Here is a 16,398-nt window from a genome sequence, read left to right as displayed (position 1 = left end):
TCTACTTTTAAACTGTTGGCCAGGATTACTTAATCGTCTGCGATTATTAAATGGCGTATGCAGTTATTTCGGTGCACTTCCCAGTGAATAAATAACGCTTAGGTGAAAGGAAAATATAGAACACTGGATAAGTTTGCCCCGCACAACATAATTGTATCTGTTCTATTGCAAACTTTCCCTCCGGCCAGTATGCTTAGTTCTTAAAACAGACTACAGTATACTGACTACAGAATGAGCATTTTGTGCTGAATCGATTACACTTTTGTACTCTTTCACTGTTTATGTCAAGAATTATATTTTAATGGATCATATCCTTGTAACTGGCGTTTCATAACTGGTGTTTATAGCAATAGTTAAGTTGTAATGCTCAATTTCGATGAGATGTGGAAGCAGCACGCCACTGTAATTAGATTTTTTTTCTAATAATAGAAACAATAGCAGTCGGCCTCATTGTTGATTGATGGTAAATCCAGCCTGCGACCTAAAAACATTTAAAGAAATACACAGAATAAAGAAAAGGACAAGTGACAATAAAGCGACGTCAGTGGCCGTGTGTTGCCGTATTAATTACACACGCTGGTTGTGAGGTGGCGCCCCATCGTGTGTTAATACACAGTGATCGATGTCTCATGTGCTGGGCTTATTCCCAAACCCATCTGCACCGTCACAAAGCGCCAGTCAAATAGACTGGCTCGTTCCTCTCGCTCAGAAAGAGCAGAGCTATCCGCACAGCCAACAAGGTGAGCTGCAAAGATTAAGATTATTTCCTCATCAGTGATGGGAGAGCTAATTACCCCGATATTTGTTGTTGCCGCTGCCTTTTGAGTACGAATCCTGTATTTTCCAGATGCTAGCTACTCTGCTGGGTGTTTTCATCGCGGCTTCGCTCGAAGTTGAAAGCAGACGTCCAGAAGCGACCAATGCTGTCAGTTTCCTGGATAATGAGAAATGGTTGACCACTGTCTCACAATATGACAAGGAGCTCAAATACTGGAACAAATTCCGGGATGTAGGTATCTTAAAATCTGTTCAATGTGGGGTTGTGTATTTTCTCGGTTTTATGTGGTTAACACATGCTACGTCGCTTAACACAAAAGAGATGCTGATACTGCATTTACAGTGAAGAGGGCTGAATGAAGCACATAAGAACTCTGAAATGGTACATATCATAAATAAATAAAACACACTAAATGATTTTCTGTTGAACGAATCTGTTGCCGATTTAAATATATTGCGCTTCTGTAAATGTGTATGTTAAAATTGCGTAGTTATAGGCTTCAGCTAATGTTTAAGAGTTGTGATAAGTATGAAAGGTATTTGCTGGTTAATTTGAAAACTACGTCCTTCACGTTTGTCAAGTGTGCAATAACAGTAATTTATGCATTAATTCTAGATAAGTTTCATTACTATGCTCTTCCCATACTAAAATTATATTATATGGTGTAGAGGGTTACTACATTCTGTAGGTAGTGAAATGTGTATCCTGCACCTTAGTGGTAAATCTATATTATTCCTGGAACATAGATAAAAAGGAGAAAACTGCAACTTCAGTCGCCACAAAGGGTTACATTGGTGCCCATTTGTTGGAAACTTATTCTAAAGAACTATAGAGTATGATGTTTGATCCCAAGGTTGTTTGATTAACCACTTCATGAGTGCAATTTTTGCTAAAGTGGATAGGAAATAGATAAGATTTGGCATGCTTGAAAATTGATTAGAATGTCTAAATGCAAACCAAATTGATTTGTTGATAATGAATTGGTTTTCCTAAATTCATGCAAACTCTACCACTGATTTTCACTCATTATCGTCAGTTTTAGGCACTATGCAGTTTTAAAATAAGTTATATAACATTTTTGCATTGATGTAATTTTTGAAAATGATTTTTATGTAGTCTCTGCATATGAAGTATAATGTGCATTAATATTTTAAAACTGGCTTTGAATCAAAGTGTTTTTTAAGCTGCGTGTTAGGTTCACCAGTCAATATCGGGAAGTCCACTCCAACACTCAACTAATTCTCATTGAAACATTTTCCTCCAAGCATTTGCACATCACTATATTCTGATTTAGAAATGAGGTTTCCCACTGAACAGAAGAATAAAATCTCATTGAAAGCTTTTATGTTTTATTTGTTTTCCAGGCTGGCTTGGTTCCAGTGCATGCTCTGATTTTTGTCTGCCCTGCTTTCCATGTTATCTATCGCACCAATATTCACTGAATTAGTGTTGTTCATTTCATTTACCTAACAAAATCTGTAGTTGATTCTGTGTCTTGGAGTAGCCTTAAGGTACTAAGCTGAAATGCCTTTGAAGAATTGTCATGAAATTGGGAAGAAAGGGTAAGGATGAGTACCCATGACCCTATGGGTGAATGTAAAGAAGCTCTGTTTGAAACTATTTGTATGAGGTCAGATTTCTTAATGAACTTTTGGAAAAATATCACTAAATGACAGTTAACTTTCATTTTTGACTTTTGGTGGTATTTTATATGGAAAACAAATTGTGCTAACTGAACATGGCACTTGGCCAAAGGCACAATAAGTGTAGACAATGTAGACATCCAAAGAGAAGGACTTCCAATCTGGCCGCTTTCTTGTCAAAAACAGTTGATTATACTTAGATTTTGTCAAGTTTATTGTAATGTTTGGTGTTGATACATCAAGAAGCAACATAACTGTTTTTAATCAAAATAGAAGAATGTTTGTGTCTTATTTTGGGGTGGGAACTTGAGGATTAAAATATGACCAGATCGAGAGTGACTGTGTTTTCCAGATGAAGATAGCACGCTCTCCCTGTGAATCCAAGGCAGCAGATCCATTACACAAGATTGATTTTTTTCTATCCCTCCTGAAATGCCTTTGTTCAGCCATCGTTAACTCTTGGTTCTGCCTGTGGCTCGAAGAGAGACAGGCAGGTTTCATTAAGCCAAAATGGAGTGCTTCTCAGTCTTGTTGAAAAATTTGAAATACTGGTTAAGTAACATATCCAAAAAAAAACTATTGTAATCACATCACTGTAACCAGAGGGAAGCAAACTAGTGAGTGGTCATTTGCAGTAACATTGTGTTTTCATCATTGTACAGGTTATGAAATCAGTAAGTGTGAAGTCTCAATATGTGCCAAATAATAGAAAACATACTTTTTTGTCTTTCTTAAATGTAACTTAAAAATCTTATATTTTTGTTCTAATTTATTGTTTCTAGTTTTTTTTTCTGTACAGTTGTCAAAATCCACCTATAAATCAATATCTTGAGGCTTTGGAGTCCCCCAATTAAGACAATTTGTAATTTGTAATTCATGTTTATCATTTATGGTAACAATGGCAGTCTTATCAATATGGACAAGTGATAAATTTAATTGGAAAATAATTTTTTTGCAAAAGAAATCCAGCTACCCAAGAAAATCTAGCTTCTTCCCTGCTAAAAGATAGTTTGTGTTCGTTTCTTTTTATTAATCCATAACAGAGTGTGGTCTGTTCTTAGCTGGTAGGGAAGCCCAAGCCCAGTGAAATCTTGGCAGCAGGATACTTGTTTCATTTATTTTTTAAAATAAATGTTGTGTAGACTGATTTAGCAACATAAAAGTGATGCAAAATTCACTAAGGTTAAACAAAATTTACTGCTTAATGAGAGATATTGGCCTAGATCTTATGTTGAACAGCATTGCAAAGTGCTGTTGCAAACATTAAAAGATAAATGCTAAATGCAATCACACGCCCCATGAACCAGTCCTATACTTCTAGAAGTTAGATGTGGATTCACCATGATGCATAACTGACATTAGCAGTGTTGTCAGAAGGTCTGCAGTACTTATTTTGGTAGCACATATGCAGAATTATTCTGCATTTTATGAGGTCTTTGAATGACATGGGTTCAGCACACTGAGGGAACACTTAAAAGGAAGTTTAACAGCTGGTTTTCTTTGTTTTAAAGAGCTTGAGGCATCCTCCTTCCATATTTTCTTTGTTCTTTACACCTTCTGAACCCACACTTCTCACATCCATATGCTCCATCCAACACTTCTCCACATTGCCCATACTCCTGACTGTATCCACAGTGAGAACCTTAATCAACTGTGACCTATATTGCTATTCCCTATGTAAGTTTCTCCATGACTGATTTATTCGATCATTGAGTCCAGCACAGCATTGCTTTAATCTGTGTTTCTGGGTGCCTTATGATTTCTATTAAATTCAAATTATTAGAAAGCAGTGAACCAGAATTTCATAAAGGGCTGAAGGGCAGCCAAAAATGAATCCATACAAAAGTATAAAATTATGGTACTGGGTTCGCAAACTAATGGTATGAATTTAGCATAGTAAGCATGTTATAGGTTTCAAATTAATAACCTAATACTTTCTGGCCTAGCAGCATGAAAAATATGAACATTGAAACTAACCTTCAAGACAGGTTACAGTGCCTATAAAGAGTATTCACTTCCCCCGCCCCAGAATTTTTATGTTTTACAACATTAAATCAGTGGATTTAATTTGTCTTTTTTTGGCACTGATCAACAGAAAAAGACTTTCATGTCAAAATGATAAAAGATCTCTACAAAGTGATCTAAATTACTTACAAACATAAAACATAAAATAATTGCATAAGTATTCACCCCCTTCAAGTCAGTATTTAGTAGATGCAGCTTTGGCAGCAATTATAGCCTTGAGTCTGTGTGGATAGGTCTCTATCAGTTCTGTACATCTGGATACTGCAATTTTTCACTTTTCTTCTTTACAAAACTGCTAATGCTCTGTCAGATTGCATGGGGATCGTGAGTAAACAGCCTTTTCAAGTCCGGTCACAAATTCTCAATTGGATTAAGGTCTGGACTCTTACGTGGCCACTCCAGGATATTAACTGTTTTTAAACCATTGCTGTGTAGCTTTGGCTTTGTAGCTTGGGGTCATTGTCTTGCTAGAAAACAAATCTTCTCCCAAATTACAGTTCTTTATCTTCACCAACCTTCCAGGGCCTGTTGCAGTGAAGCAACCCCACAGCATGATGCAACCACCACCATGCTTCACGGTAGAGATAGTGTGTTTTTGATGATATGCAGCATTGGCTTATGCCAAACATAGCATTTAGTCTGATGGCCAAAAAGCTCAATTTTGGTTTCATCATTCTTCTGGCTGACTGCAGAGTCTCCCACATACCTTCAGGCAAAGTCAATTTCATGTGAGTTTCTTCCATAAAGCTGCAAATGGTGTAGCACCCAGGCAACAGTTGTATGTGTCCCATCTCAGCCACTGAAGCTTGTAACTCCTCCAGAGTTGTCATAGGTCTTTTGGTTGCCTCCCTCACTAGTCCCCTTCCTCCACAATCACTCAGTTTTTGAGGATGGCCTACTCTGGGCAGATTTACAGCTGTGCCATATTCTTTCCGTTTCTTCATGATTGACTTTATTCTCAGGGATATTCAGTGACTTGGAAATTTTCTTGTATCCATCTCCTGACCTGTGCTTTTCGATAACCTTTTTGCGGAGTTGTTTGGAGTGTTCTTTTATCTTCATAGTATAGTTTTTGCCAGGATACTGACTCACCAACAGTTGAACCTTCCAGATACAGGTGTATTTTTACTACAATCAATTGAAACACCTTGACTGCACATGGTGATCTCCATTTAATTAATTCTGTGACTTCTGAAAACCAATTGGCTGCACCAGTGATGATTTGGTGTATCATATTAAAGGGGGGGGGGTGAATACTTATACAATCAATTATTTTGTGTTTTATATTTGTAATTAATTTGGATCACTCTGTAGTGACCTGTTTTCACTTTGACACGAAAGAGACTTTTTCTGTTAATCAGTGTCAAAAAAGCCAAATTAAATCCACTGTGATTCAATGTTGTAAAACAATAAAACATGAAGACTCCTGGGGTGGGTGGGGAGGGGTGAATACTTTCTATAGGCACTGTAACCCTACCCATATTTTATGTAAATCTAGACTTCATTGTGTAGATAATCCGAATGAGACCTGAATACAAGATGATACAATATCATAAGACATCTGGGAGTGAGCAATAAATGTGACCTGATACAATTGATTCATTGTGAAGAAAATACCTAAAAATGAAACACAACATAAATAAAAGTCATTCGAAGTCGGATGATATAGTCTAAGGTTGCCCTAATTTTGTGTACTAATCCAAATTGTCAATGTTGGAGATTTCTTATGACTTACTGGTACAAAATGATACACAGAGACCTCTTCAATTCCGGATGATTATCTTGTTCTTTAAGAGTTTTAAAAAGATCATTTTGCTATTAAGGTTTGGTAGAAAAATTACTTGGTTCTGAATAATTTCATGAAGAAGAAAAAGTAGATTACTGTATGCACTGAGCAAAGTACACAAAATGCTGGAGGAATTCAGCAGGACGGGAGCTCCTGTGGAGGAAAATGAGTAGTTGACATTTTGAGCTAAAACCTGTTATCAGGGTATTTTGTGTGAGTTGCTCCAGGTTTCCAGCATCTGCAGAATATCTTGTGTTACAGAATACTCTGTTCATTGGTTGTACCGTGCCTAGTTTTGAGGGTCAGAAAACTGATGTCTATCTAGACTCTTGCACAAGGATCTCACTTTACAAATTCAGTCATTAGGTAATTGTGTATATTCTATAAGACCATAAGATATAGAAGCAGAATTAGACCATTTGGCCCATCGAGTCTGCTCTGCCATTTCCTCATGGCGGACCCACTTTCCCTCTCAGCTCCATTTTTCTGCCTTCCCTCCCCCTCCCCATTCCTCCATTCCCTGTCTAATCAAAAATCTGTCCACCGCTGCCTTAAATATACCCAATGATGGCATCCACGGCTGTCTATGGCAACAAATTCCACAGATTCACCATTCTCTGGCTAAAGAAATTCCTCCTCATCTCCGTCTCAAAAGGACGCCTCTCTATTCTTAGTCGGTGTCCTTTGGTTTTGGACTCCCCCGCCATAAGAATCACCCTCTCCACATATACTCTATCAACGCCTTTCAAATTTTGATAGCTTTCAATGAGGTCATCCCTGAATCTTCTGAAAATATTCAGAGGAAAAATAAATTCAAGTTTTAGATAGCTTTGACAGAAATGAGTTGGAATGTTTAGACATCAGACATCTGCACCATAACTTCACCGTTTACTTAATTCCTAGTGGATTATTTAAGATGCTTTTCAGATAGTTTATCAAGCATTGTTAAGTTTCTGTTGTATAAATTGAGTCATCTGAGCTTATTAGGCATCTAATACTATTCAGCATTGATGACTAGGATACTCCCCTTTTGTGCTCTTGGCAAGTACAAAACAGTTGCTACAGATGAGGAATGCTGGATGGACCGAAAGTTTCTTAGCTGCAGATAATGGAGGATGAGAAGATTCACAACTGCATAGCAGTGCACAAATGGAATGCTTAACACTGCAAACTCAAGTGCCCCAAGCTTTGATTTGTTCTTTCAAAACACACCATGTATTCATCTCTTGACTTGCCAACTTGCCTTAACTCCTATGCACTGTTCCATTTCCTGCTTTTGTAACTTTTTGTTTGCTGATAATTGTGTTATGTTTTTGTATCATTCTACAGTGATTCTGATCTTTTTTGTTTTGACCAAACTGCAGAAATACTGTGTAGAAACCTCCTCAAGATCTAATTTGTTGTAGTTATTTGTGTTAGAATTTGTCACTGGAAGAAATGATTTGATACTAAAGGTAATGTGATTGTCTGGCAGTTCGAAGTACGGTACTCTGTTAGTGGTTTAAAATAAGTCCGATCACAAATTCAGTTGCCTGTGATGATGTTCATAGTGGTGATTGTTTGTTCTTTTGGTGAATAAATACCATCTTCATGCTGAAAACATCTTCACAATCTACTGTATGATTAAACACTAACAGTATGATTAACATTAACAGCGTTGGGTTCAGCTTCTCTCAAAATGCTTGCCCAAGTTCAGAACAATGTTCAGCTTTCAGCGGATAGGTGGCATCACATCTTTAGCAAGATCCTGTGGTCACTGAGGCTGAAAATGTAATGATCTTCCACATAAATACTGTGGTTAAATGAGCATCTTAGAGCTAGTTATTCTGTGATGTGACTCATTTCATGACTGCATGTAAAAGGCACAAATCAAGACTCGATTGTTATATTCCTATTTGCTTGTTTGCTTGCAGCTCAAGTGGCTCAAGACCATTTAGAAAAAGCAGCTTGCCTAATTGCCACTATCTTTCACTGAAATATTAGCTTTTTTTTTCCTTCTTTGGTCTCCGTTGCAGCAGTATATACTGTCTGCAGTAACTCATCAAGGCTTCTTCAATGCTGCGTCAATAACCTGGAAGAACAGATAACACACATAGATTCCCCTACCACCCCCCCCCCCAAAGTTCCTCTTCACATCAAAGTATTGAATGTTCCGTTACGTTTCTTTGTTTTTATGGATCAAAGTCTCCACCCCCATTGACCCCAGTGGTTCAAACTCCACCTCCTTGAGGACAATCGGATATAGGTAACAAATGGAGACGTAGCCAGTGTCATCCCCATCTCATTATGAAAAAAATGAGATACATTGCTATGGAGTACAAAATATGTTAATTATTTCATCATTTGTCAGCTACTAGTTTATGATTGGAATTTTCCTTTCCAATGTAAGAAGGATTTCATGATTTGCTTTATGAATAACTTGTTAGAAAATATAATAAAAATGTACTCAAGTAACAGAATTGAAGAAGTTCTGATTTCTCTTTGGAGCTTGGAAGAATGAGAGGTGGCCTTATTGAGCCACATTAAATCCTAAGGAGGCTGTTGAGATGTTTACTTCAATTCGTAGTAAGGTGAGGGTGATCGTTTAATGTGGAGGTGCACAGAGTATGTTGTATCTCTGGAATTCTGTACCCAAGGGGTTTTGTGGGAGCTAGATAATTTAGAAGTAGAGTTGATTCCACTTTATTAGGACACACTGGGACCAGCACCTTTCAGTCCATTTAAATGTCTGCCATAATTAGCTGGAGTTTCATGGAAATAGTTAAAAATGGATTTTAAAAAAAGGCAAACTGAGTAACCAGCTATGTATTTAAATAAAATACAGGGCAAATGAGAACACTACCAATGCTAATACAGTACTATAAAACTGTATTATTTCGTAATAGTTATTAACAGAATAATTCATCCAGTGTATGCTGCCGTGTTCTTTTGATTGGCTGTAAATGAACAAAACCAGCATAGACACAGAGTGCAGGTAATGGACTCCCTTCATACAATGCTTTCAATGATTGCATCCTTCAAGTCTTCATTTTCATTGCAGCATTCAGGTTGATTTTCGATGCCTTCAGGTTCTTCGTACTTCCTAACTTGTTGAAGTAGTGATATAATTTAATTTTCACTCAGTGGTTTCTGATATTTCCAAGCTTGAATGCTTGAAACTGCAGTGAGCAAAACGGTTCTGAATTGTCTGGCTGCTGGTTTCTCACCAACTATCAGTGACAAAAGTCACTGTCTTTTGAATACAAACATGCACAACTAATGCTATTTTAAAAACTGTTTGTGCTAAGCACAGTGTAGCATCTAATGATAACACAAGTGCATGTGACTGACACTAGTTAGAACCTGTTCAGCAAGAGTCTCTTGTTGTAATTAAGTGGCAGGGTGTGCCAAGTAAATGAAGGGAAACCTGGCAATTTTCTTGATTAGTTTTTGTTCTTTAAGAGTTGTCCCAAATAAGTGGCTGCCTGATTAACTGATGATCCAATTAACCAGAGTCCACTGCATTTTAAGTAGAGTAGGTAATCTTATTTTTGAAGATTGGGGAATATTTGACAATGGGAAATTGGCACATGACTCAGATTGGGGGGGGGGGTGGTCTCGGGCATGCAAATGACCTGTTTGCTCTACATAGCTGACTGAGAGGTAATTTAAAACAAGGAGCCTCGGTTCCCACACCACCCGATTCAGGAATAGTTATTACCCCTCAAGCATCAAGCTCTTAAACCAGAGGGGACAACTTCACTTGCCCCAACACTGAACTGTTCCCATAACTTATGGACTCGTTTTCAAGGACTCTTCTTCTCTTGTTCTTGGTGTTTATTTATTATTATTACTTGTATAGTTTGCTGTCTTTTGCACATTGGTTGTTTGACCATCCTATTGGGTGTAGTCTTTCATTGATCTTTTTTGTGTTTCTTGGATTCCTGTGTACGCCGACAAGAAAACAAATCTCAGGTTGTATATGGTGACATGCATGTACTTTGATAATTTATTTGAACTTTCACTTTGAGCATCAACACTTCTGATGCCAGCCTGGAAGATGACACTGATGTGGGTTTGCCTGTCCTTCCAATGAATCTGGAAGATATTGTGGAGGCAGCATTTGTACTGGTTTTCCTAGTGCCTGACTTCTGCTGCAAATTGAAGGGCAGGAATTACTGCTACTAGCTATGCCAGACCTGAAGTCCTCAAAAACACTTTTCCTCAATCATTCAAAGGTAGTTCTGCTCTATTGAAGATGATGATGAATGTCATGATCTATATCTGTTATTGTTTCCCAAACCATGGGAATTGTTCACATTTTGGCACAGTTATCATGTTTTCTAGAGTTTTAGCTGAAGCATTAGAGTTGGATGGCAGTGTTGTGAAGATGGAGTAGACCCACTGTGGACCAGTGAACTATAGGTGTTGAGCATAGACCATTTCTGTCCAGTGTATCAGTGAATGTATTTACAGTTTGCTTGCTGCGTGTATACAACACTGGCATTGTCTCCATGCTGCAGTTCAACCTGTAGAATTGCAATTTGGCCTCGATCAAGTCCATTTGAAAAGGGCTGCATTGCAATATGGAGGCAGTCCAAATGCTCTGAAAATCTAATGAGGGATGTTACAGAATTGGTGACGTAAGCCTAATGTAACATGATCAGAGTGCAGAAAGAAAGACTGCAAACAATCATGGCAGGACTAAAAGCATAGAGACAATGCAGAGGGAGAATGTCCAACTTGGTGACTCCAAAAGGAACAGCAGGAAAGGGAAAATAATTGTGTTTTCTTACAAGAAGTAAAATTAGACAATATCAGAATCATTTATCACTGGCATGTTATCAAATTACTTTTGTGGCAGCAGTGCTGTGCAATGCAGAAAAATTATTTATGTTACAATTAGAAATATATTTTAAAACGCGCAAAAAGAGAGCAAATTAGTGATGTAGAATTCATAGACTGTTCAGAAATTTGATGGCAGAGGAGGAGGAAGCTGCTTTTAAAGTGTGTAAGAAAATGTGAAAGCAGTAATGCAAGATGGACAGAATTCAGAAACAACGAAAGTAGAGGTAATTATAAATGAGTTTATAGTATTTGGTAATGAACCAAATACAATGTATGATTGCAATTGCTGTCGTAGTTCACAAGAGTTATTAGACCTGTTACAAACTTTTGTTTGCTGAGAATATGTAATACTACAAACTTGTATCTATGAAGACAATTATTCATGCAAAAAAAACTGCGGAACAAGCTGTGAAATCAAATGGATATGAAACCCATCCGAAGATTTCCTGGAAAGGATTTTTGAAATTTGAAATAGAACTCATAATAAAGAGTTCTTTTGCAGACAGAGTCTGAGAGACTGGATAAATTGGTCAAGATTATAACTTGTCTATAAATGGTTAATGATACAGCTTTAAATGTGTGTATTTAGTTGCTTATGCAATCTCATATACCCAAATTGTTTGGGTTTTAGGCACTTTAAATGTGAAAAATAATGCAAAGAATTAAGTTCTACCACCTGGTATGGCAATTGTTACATTGCTCCAAATCTTCAGATGGTACATCAATGAGCTGCCAGCCATTCCAATACCAGTTGAATGCCAATAGCTTCCTAGTGTGATCTCCCACTGAATCCTCCTTTTGCTCAGCAGAGGAATGTCAGCAAATGGCTCAGGTTAGGCTCGGCTCTTTGAATCAACTGCACTTACAAAATGGAAGTGAGTTGTCAGTGGATTCCAGAGTCAGAGTTCTGTGTCAGCAGGAAGAATGAGTTCGGATGAGCCCCTGGGTTCATGAATCAGCAAGTCCCGAGTTTGAGACCTAGTGTTCAGTGATCGGCGTGTCCTGGAATCGACACCAAGTATCAAGGCTCAAGGATGGAATTGAAAGTCTGGAAGTCAAGGCCTACTGGCTAGAGCCAGGTCTGCGAATCTGTGAGTCCGCTGGGGAAGTCAAAGCCCAATGTCTACAAGTCCACTTGAAGCTGCTGGACGCCTGTCCCGGGGTTAAAGGCCTGTGTACGTGTAAGGGTGGGAGGGAGGAATGGAGCTTGTTTTGCTGCTGTTTGTTGTGTTCTGCCAAGCATTGTGAGTATGCAATGTTGGTGCCAGAATTTGTGGTGACACTTGTGGGCAGCCCCAAACACACCCTTGGGTGTATTGGTTGTTAACACAATTGACACATTTCACTGTATGTTTCAATGTGTACACAATAAATAAACTTGAATCTTGGACTGCTTGTTCACTGGCAGTGGGGCCAGTTGCATAACATTGCAGCCAACTCAGCTGCTTCCCAAGATAATGTCACTCATGTGTTCCTGGTTGGACTGTCTACAGAGTGCAAGGAGAGTACTGAGAGGCACCCAGCAGGGAGAACTCCAGTACGTTACAGCTGTCTATAGGAAATCCTGAACAGTAGTGCAGGGTTAGTCAGAATCACACAGAACCATTTGGAAGGTGCCCTACCCCAGCACCACCAGCAGCAGTGTCACTCACTGGGTCTTCCATGTGGATATGCAATTAGTTCTTTGCAAAGGTGCTGGCAGCAATTTGCCTCGCCTTTGTACCAGACATTGCCATTGACAAAGAGATTACAGCCTTTAACAAAAGTTCTGTTAATAGCAACAGCACTGAAGAGACTGTAGACACAATCTGTGCCATCTATATGTTTGTTTGTCAAGGGCTTGGTGTTCAGCATCCTTCTGAAGCCAGCTGCATTTTTCCGCCATCTGCTGCCTCCCTTTAGGAATATTTAATAATGCTGACTCTTAATGTTGATTTAAATGGAGGAGATAATGAAGACATAGCTAATTGTGAATTTAGAAAGAATTCGTATTGCTCTTACAGTCAAAAGTCTTATAGTAATACAGCATAGAAGCAGGCCCTTTGGCCCAACTAATCTATTCTGAGCACAACATCCTCCCTACTAGCCTGAGTTTTCTGCTTTCAGTCCATAAACATCCAAGCTTCTCTCCTCCATGTAATAATCCAAACTTATTCGACTCAACTACCTTCTCTGGCAGCTCATTCCAGGTACTGACTACTCACTATGTAAAGTAGTTAACTCTGACACCTCTTTTAAATCTCTCCCCTCTTGTCTTGTATCTTTGCCATCTAGTTTTGGATTCCCCAGCCTGGGGGATTATGACCTTATCCATACCCACCATGATTTGATAAACTTCAGTGAGATCACCCACTATTCTCTTGCACTCCAAAGATAAAGATCCCTAGTGGTCAATTTCTCCCGCTAACACAAGCTCACAAGACCAGGCAGTATCCTCGTAAATCTCTTCTGCACCTTGTCCAGTTTGACAAAGTCTTTCCTATAACAGGCTGATCAAAACTGTACATAATACTCCAAGTGTGGTCTCATCAGTGACTTGTACAACTCCAACATAATACCCCTATGCCTAAACTTGGTGCCCCGTATGATGAATGCCAGCATGCTAAATGCCCTCTTCACCACCCTGCCTATTTGTGTGGCCACTTTCGGTGATACGGTATGTGCACTTGCACTCTCAAGTCCCTCTGTTCCACCGCACTCCTCAGTGCTCAGCCATTCATTGCATAGGTTCTTCCCTGGTTTGAATGTCCAGTTTGCATCACCTCTTACTTATCTGAGATGAAATCAATTTGTTATTCCTCAGCACATTTCCCTCACTGATCAAGATCTCTTTTCAAATCATTGTAACCTTCTTCACTACTAACAAGATCCCTAATTTAGTATTATCGGCAAACTTGCTTATTGCTCTATGCAACACACACAGAAAATGCTGGTGGAACGCAGCAGGCCAGACAGCATCCATAGGAAGAAGCACAGTTGACGTTTTGGGCTGAGACCCTTCGTCAGGACTAACTGAAAGAAGAGATAGTAAGAGATCTGAAAGTGGGAGGGGGAGGGGGGAGATCCGAAATGATAGGAGAAGACAGGAGGGGGGAGGGGTAGAGCTAAGAATTGGAAAGTTATCGGCAAAAGGGATACGAGGCTGGAGAAGGGGGAGGATCATGGGACGGGAGGCCTAGGGAGAAAGAAAGGGGGAGGGGAGCACCAGAGGAAGATGGAGAGCAGGCAAGGAAGGACAAAATAATAAATAAACAAATAAGGGTTGGGGTAAGAACGGGAGAAGTGGCTTGAATCCACACTCAGGTTGGAGGAACAACACCTTATATTCCGTCTGGGTAGCCTCCAACCTGATGGATGAACATTGACTTCTGTAACCTCTGTTAATGCCCTACCTCCCGTTTTTACCCCATCCCTTATTTATTTATTTATTAATTATTCTTTCCTCTTTTTTTCTCTCCTCTGTCCCTCTCACTATTACTCCTTGCCTGCTCTCCATCTTCCTCTGGTGCTCCCCTCCCCCTTTCTTCTCCCTAGGCCTCCTGTCCCGTGATCCTCTCCCTTCTCCAGCCTTGTATCCCTTTTACCAATCAGCTTTCCAGCTCTTGGCTCCATCCCTCCCCCTCCTGTCTTCTCCTATAGTTTTGGATCTCCCCCTACCACTTTCAGATCTCTTACTGTCCCTTTTTCAGTTAGTCCTGACGAAGGGTCTCGGCCCGAAACGTCGACTGTGCTTCTTCCTATGGATGCTGTCTGGCCTGCTGCGTTCCACCAGCATTTTCTGTGTGTGTTGCTTGAATTTCCAGTATCTGCAGATTTCCTTGTTATTGCTCTATGATTCATTTCCAAATCATTTACATAAATGAATAAGAGGTCCAACACTGTCCCCAGGGGCACGCTATGTCATGGGACTCTAGTCAAAGAATTGACCTTCAACCATTACCCTCTACTTCCTATCATCGAGCAATTCTGAAATCACCTTACTTGTTGCGCCCCTGAGTATCATACAATCTAACCTTCCAGATCAGCCTGCATGCAGGACCTTGTCAAAGACCTGATGGAAGTCCATATAGACAATACCCACTGCCCTATCTTCATACCCCTTAGTTACCTCTTGGGAAAAAAAATCTCAAAGATTCGTCAGACACGATCACCCACTTACAAAACCTTGTTGACTGTTCCTGATCAGGCCTTGACTATCTGAGTGACGGTAAACCTTGTGCCCCAGAATTCCCTCCAGTAACATCTCTACAGCTGAAGTCAGGCTCACTGCCTGTAGTTCCCTGACATGGCCTTGTTACCCCTCTTGAACAATGGGACAAAATTAGCCACCCTCCAGTCCTCAGGAACTTTACCAGTGGTTAATACTAGGTATTCTGCAATTTCCTCCCTGGCCTCCCATAAAATCTAGGGGTGCTCTTGGTTGGACCCTGGGGATTTTCCCATGTTAATGTGCTTCATGGTTACACGTATTTCATTCCTTGTAACAAGACCCCATTATTCGTTTCACCTGACTTCTTTGGCATCCATGATATTCTCCTGAGTAAACTCTGAGAGAAATGGATATTAGTTATCTCGACCACCTCCTGTGACTCAATGCATAGGTTCTCCTGATGGTCTTTAGAGGACGTAGTATCTCCTTAGTCACCACTTCCCTTTTGGAATTATCTTTAACCCTACCTTCCAAATCCATCTCATACCCCTTTTATCCCCCCCTGACTTCCCCGTTAAGCCTGTTCTTAATATTTTTAAATTCATCAGCCAGGGGTCACTGAACTAGGTATATCTGCCCATCACCCTAACAAGAACATGGAGTCTTGATATGACCCTTTTTAAAAGCCTCCCACTTGCCAACTGTTCCTTTGCCTTTAAATAGAGTCACTCAGTTGACCCAGCTAGATCCTGCCTAATATCCTCAAAACTGGCCTTGCTGCAATTCAGGGCTTTAAGCTGTGGACCTGTTCAATTGTTTTTGGTAACTATTTGAAATCTAATAGAACTGTGGTCACTGGACCCAAAGTGCACCCAGATGCTATTTCTGTTATCTGGTGCACATCATTCACTTAGAGGAGGTTCAGAATTGTTCAGGGTGACCAAAGATGGGAACTCAACATTCAGGGATATTCAATATTCAGGAGGGATAGATATGAAAGAAAAGGAGGTGGGGTAGCATTGCTGGTTAGAGAGGAGATTAATGCAATAGAAAGGAAGGACATTAGCCGGGAGGATGTGGAATCGATATGAGTAGAGCTGCATAACACCAAGGGGCAGAAAGCGCTGGTGGGAGTTGTGTACAGGCCACCTAACAGTAGTAGTGAGGTTGGGGATGGTATTAAACAGGA

At 39.7% G+C, this 16,398-nt stretch overlaps 1 protein-coding gene across 2 annotated transcripts in view; it reads left to right on the top strand.

The window, feature by feature from the left end:
* The first annotated feature begins 697 nt into the window (after window positions 1–697).
* The window catches only part of spock1 (SPARC (osteonectin), cwcv and kazal like domains proteoglycan 1), a 502,072-nt gene continuing 486,371 nt past the window's right edge, over window positions 698–16,398 (top strand). For both annotated transcript variants that reach the window (XM_072263863.1, XM_072263862.1), the window contains exons 1-2: window positions 698–740; window positions 848–1,009. In XM_072263863.1, the coding sequence (XP_072119964.1) occupies window positions 848–1,009 (162 nt within the window). In that variant the 5' untranslated portion in view covers window positions 698–740. The remainder of the gene's footprint in view (window positions 741–847; window positions 1,010–16,398) is intronic.

This window comes from Mobula birostris, chromosome 7, assembly GCF_030028105.1.
Source record: "Mobula birostris isolate sMobBir1 chromosome 7, sMobBir1.hap1, whole genome shotgun sequence".
Taxonomy (NCBI): Eukaryota; Metazoa; Chordata; class Chondrichthyes; order Myliobatiformes; family Myliobatidae; genus Mobula; species Mobula birostris.
This window is presented reverse-complemented; position numbering and strand designations above follow the sequence as displayed.